This window comes from Cryptotermes secundus, unplaced genomic scaffold, assembly GCF_002891405.2.
Source record: "Cryptotermes secundus unplaced genomic scaffold, Csec_1.0 scaffold79, whole genome shotgun sequence".
NCBI classification, from domain to species: domain Eukaryota; kingdom Metazoa; phylum Arthropoda; class Insecta; order Blattodea; family Kalotermitidae; genus Cryptotermes; species Cryptotermes secundus.
In genome coordinates this window covers 3,949,106-3,953,008 of record NW_019741974.1, presented here as the reverse complement: position 1 = coordinate 3,953,008, position 3,903 = coordinate 3,949,106, and the positions used below count along the sequence as shown (strand labels likewise).

At 37.2% G+C, this 3,903-nt stretch overlaps 1 protein-coding gene across 1 annotated transcript in view; it reads left to right on the top strand.

Annotated features, from left to right (window-relative positions):
* The first annotated feature begins 1,827 nt into the window (after positions 1-1,827).
* Positions 1,828-3,903, top strand: part of LOC111872815 — a 38,081-nt gene continuing 36,005 nt past the window's right edge. Inside the window, exon 1 of the mRNA XM_023867004.1 lies at positions 1,828-1,898. Coding sequence (XP_023722772.1) covers positions 1,830-1,898 — 69 coding nt within the window. The 5' untranslated portion in view covers positions 1,828-1,829. The remainder of the gene's footprint in view (positions 1,899-3,903) is intronic.

The window sequence follows — 3,903 nt, the reverse complement described above, 5'->3', positions numbered from 1 at the left end:
AGAATAACACCTGACCTGGGTTTAGAACGTCACGACTTTACCACTACATTAAGCTGCTAGATTTTTGTTACGAACACATCGCAAAAACTGATATTTAATTCTTGTCACTTGCCACCGCGCGCCATTGTCACTCTCTCGTTTGTGCTTACACTTTGCATGACGTGAATATAGCTAACGAGAAATATGGAGGTCTTGAATATCACTAACCGCAGGTGTCTTCTCCCGAAGATTTTAACGAAAAAAATTGAGACTGGGAGAAATATCTAGAAATTGGGACGAATTTAATATTTCTTTCTGTATGTAAAGTAATCTTGTAACTACATATTCACATTGCGCTAGACGCTTAATACTTATTTTTAAAAGAAATGGCTTATCGTACACAAACAATAACATCTTTTTGGTTTAAATATGTCATTCCAAAAACTTTGGCCATGTGTTTCGAGCATTGAAAGGCAAAATAAGAATGCAATACTCTCTAAAGGAATGACAACAGATATCTATAACTATGATAAGATATCTTAAAAATTATTCGATTTTCATACGGATTTTTCTTATCGACTTATCATGTAATATCTTGATAGCATGAAATCGTAAATCAATAATTATGGCATTTATGTATTAAGGGTAGAATCGATATTCAGTGTTAAGATTCAATTTTATTATTTAAATTACCTGTATTTAATATAGTTTTATTTAAAACCGCAACTTGTATATTAATTTTATGTTTAAGTAAAACAGCCTGCAATGTAGCATGCGGTGTGTAAGACTAAATTTAATTATGTACCTCCGAAACTAAAAAATTCCTAACCTGACACAGCAATCCAATATACAAATAAATATCTCAAATCTCGTTAAGGAACTTCATGTATATTAGCCGCCTATATTATTCATTAACGCTGCCAATATGAAACTAATCAAGTCCCTAACGGCTAACAAAAAAATGTATTTTTTTCTCTAAACTACTCAGCGTACAAACAGACAGACAGTCGGCTCACAGATGGCTGTAAGGTCGCCAGCCTTACGCGCCGGCCGCCCTTTACCCCCAAGAACATTTCAAGAATATTCCTGGTAATCATTTCTGTCAGAGGCTGTGTCGACCCCAGGGCCATAATGCTGCTGGAAGGATTAGGTCAATTGAAAATAATCCACCTCATCGCGGACTTGAACCAGTAATCTTCCGGCTAGTAGCTTAATGTCCCAACACCTGCTTTATATAAAATTTAAATAATAGATCATACGTTTTCTCAGAAATGGTTCGCAACACAAAAATTGTAGTAGCTCAATACTCGTTTGAATGTAGATCATATGATAATCTATAATTTCTCAAATATTTTTGGTGTGATTTATATTCAACGAAACACCAGAGAAATGGTTTATAACTGTATATTGTTATCGGTATTGTAGTTAGCTTCCCAACAATGACTTAAATCTACTAATACAATAAGTGATCATCCAGGCAAATATCACTTAAAATTTTTAAAGAAGAGCTCTTTTGGAAATCTCTGTTCTCAAAATCAGAATAAATATTTCAACCCTCATTGTGTCATTATTATTATAAAAAGCAGCAAAAACTACGACCAACTCTCCTCAAGGAGAAGTAAACATTTTCCCATCGGAACTCGGCGATTTGGAGCGGTGGACAATTGTAATTATCCACATTCTCTAAGCACACGAATGGAGAAGAAAATTCGTACCGGATGTCTTAAAAAGCAGGGCGAACATCACGAGACGCTAGCAACTTAATTGTTGGTCAGTTAACGTGAGGCATTGAACACAAGCTATAAATATCATTCTTAAGTACCAAATCAACCCCAGTTACTGAAACAAACATGGAACGATCAGCGATCCTGTCCGTCTTCGTGACGATTCTTGCGATTACTATGCAAGAGACATCTGGTGTAAGTACGCAGAACTATATAGACTAGCTTTCGTAACTGTGTGCTCCTAAAAATTTTGGGTTCTTGTTAACGTGAAATCAGGTAACTTACATTGATGTCCCAGTTTTATCTGTCGTTCGTCAGTCGCTCAGCTGAAGAAAAGCGATAGAAATATTTCCTTTAATTTGAAGTGGATTTACTCGTATTTCCCAATGGCGTATTTTAATTTTTTTTACAAATCTCATTGTATTTATAACCATTTATTACAGATAAAAATCTGCTGTTGAAATTACAAAAACTTTAGATATGCACCGTTCGGAGACACTATTCCTTCTGGATTTTGTTTAAGCAGTCCCCACGTACGAGTAAGAACAGTTTGTAATGTTCTTCTTATTAAGAACCATACACGTATTTTATCTCATGCCCCGTGATCTGTTAGCGATACAAATAATTACATATCAGTTTAACTTCATGTAAAATGGAGTTAATTTTCCACTAATACGGACCAAAATTCGATTAAACCGACAACCTCTACTATAGCACCTCACCTCAATACAAAATTTTATACAAATCCCTTGAGTAGCATTGGATAATAAATACGAGTTTACAGGTATCGACTACAACTCTAAGTCTTACAGATGTGTAACGTTTCGCTAGATAAACAGGACAAACTGCACCTCATGACAGGACAATAAACTTCAAGTCGAACGGCTTATAAATGCACGATTATTTTTCAAGAAATATCAGTTCGTTTGTTAGTCCGGGCTGCTGTTGTACAGTGGTTCCAATGGGTTCAGAGACTTTCCTTACCTGCTCAAAGTCCATGGGTGTTGTTGTAATGGGTCTTTACTTCTTCGCCTAGAAGAATCCCCGGAAGGTTTCATTTAAAAACTTTGAATACTTTCCTTGAGGAATTACGATAAGAAAACCAGCAACAGAGACTTAATTTTCATTCATCTGTTCTCTTACTCTTGCATTTTCGTTTTCTACGATATACCACTGTAACACTGCCCATAAATACTCGGCTGCACTTAAAATTACGTTCAAAATATTTTGTTTCCAAGAGGAAGGGAATGAATGTATCTTATTTCGATGTGTATTACTAGTACCACCCTGTGATTTTCTTTCAACATGTTGGAATGTGCTGTGTAGTTAGTCAGTTGGTTAGTTAGAGAGGGTGGGTTTCCCCATGCACCGCGACCAATTTGATCTATTGTGCTTCCCTCTATGATATTCTACCAGTCTCTTTACCCTACCGATAAATGGTGCGTACCATCAGTCCTGCCGAGCAAGCGAGTTCGGCCACTTGCTTAGCGGTGTCTATAATGCTTCCCCCATCGATCGGAGGCCTTAGAGGCTATTGTTTGGCGGGAAACGTCCTGGAATTTGGCTCAGTGATCCCCTTTTGGGGATATGAGATTCTTTTACGTGCCGTAAAGTTACGAAACGGGACACACAGCCTAAAGTCCCTCCCGAAGGACTTTTTCCCTGAATTTTTCCGCCCTTAAAAATTCGACGACCTCCGCCGGGTATTTGAATCCGCGTACCACGAGTCATGGGGTGGGAACGTTACCTCTAGACTACGGAGGCCGCTTGTGATGTGTAGTTAGTGATCACTATGTCCTAACTCTAAATGTGAACAGTCATCCAGGAATGAACGAAGAGTAATTATTTAAGTATTGTTTATTTGCTGTGAATGTCTGGTTATGTGAACTGGAGCTGGTATTTATAATGGAATGCCAATCACTTTATAAGGAATTGGAAGTGGTTTTTATTTGTTGAAAGAACAAATGTAGACAAAAGACTGCAGACTTGCAAGCGGAAGACAAAACACCCGAAGAACTACCCAGAAAGAAATGTCTTGTCCGAGAGGCTGGAACTGAAAGTACTGACGAGGGAAAGGTGACCATCTAACTTGGAAGGAACACATTATTAAAAACGCAAACAGATTGATTTAAAAATCAAGGATATGTATTGGTTAATTGGAAGAAATTACAAACTCTCATTAGACAACAATACTTTACAA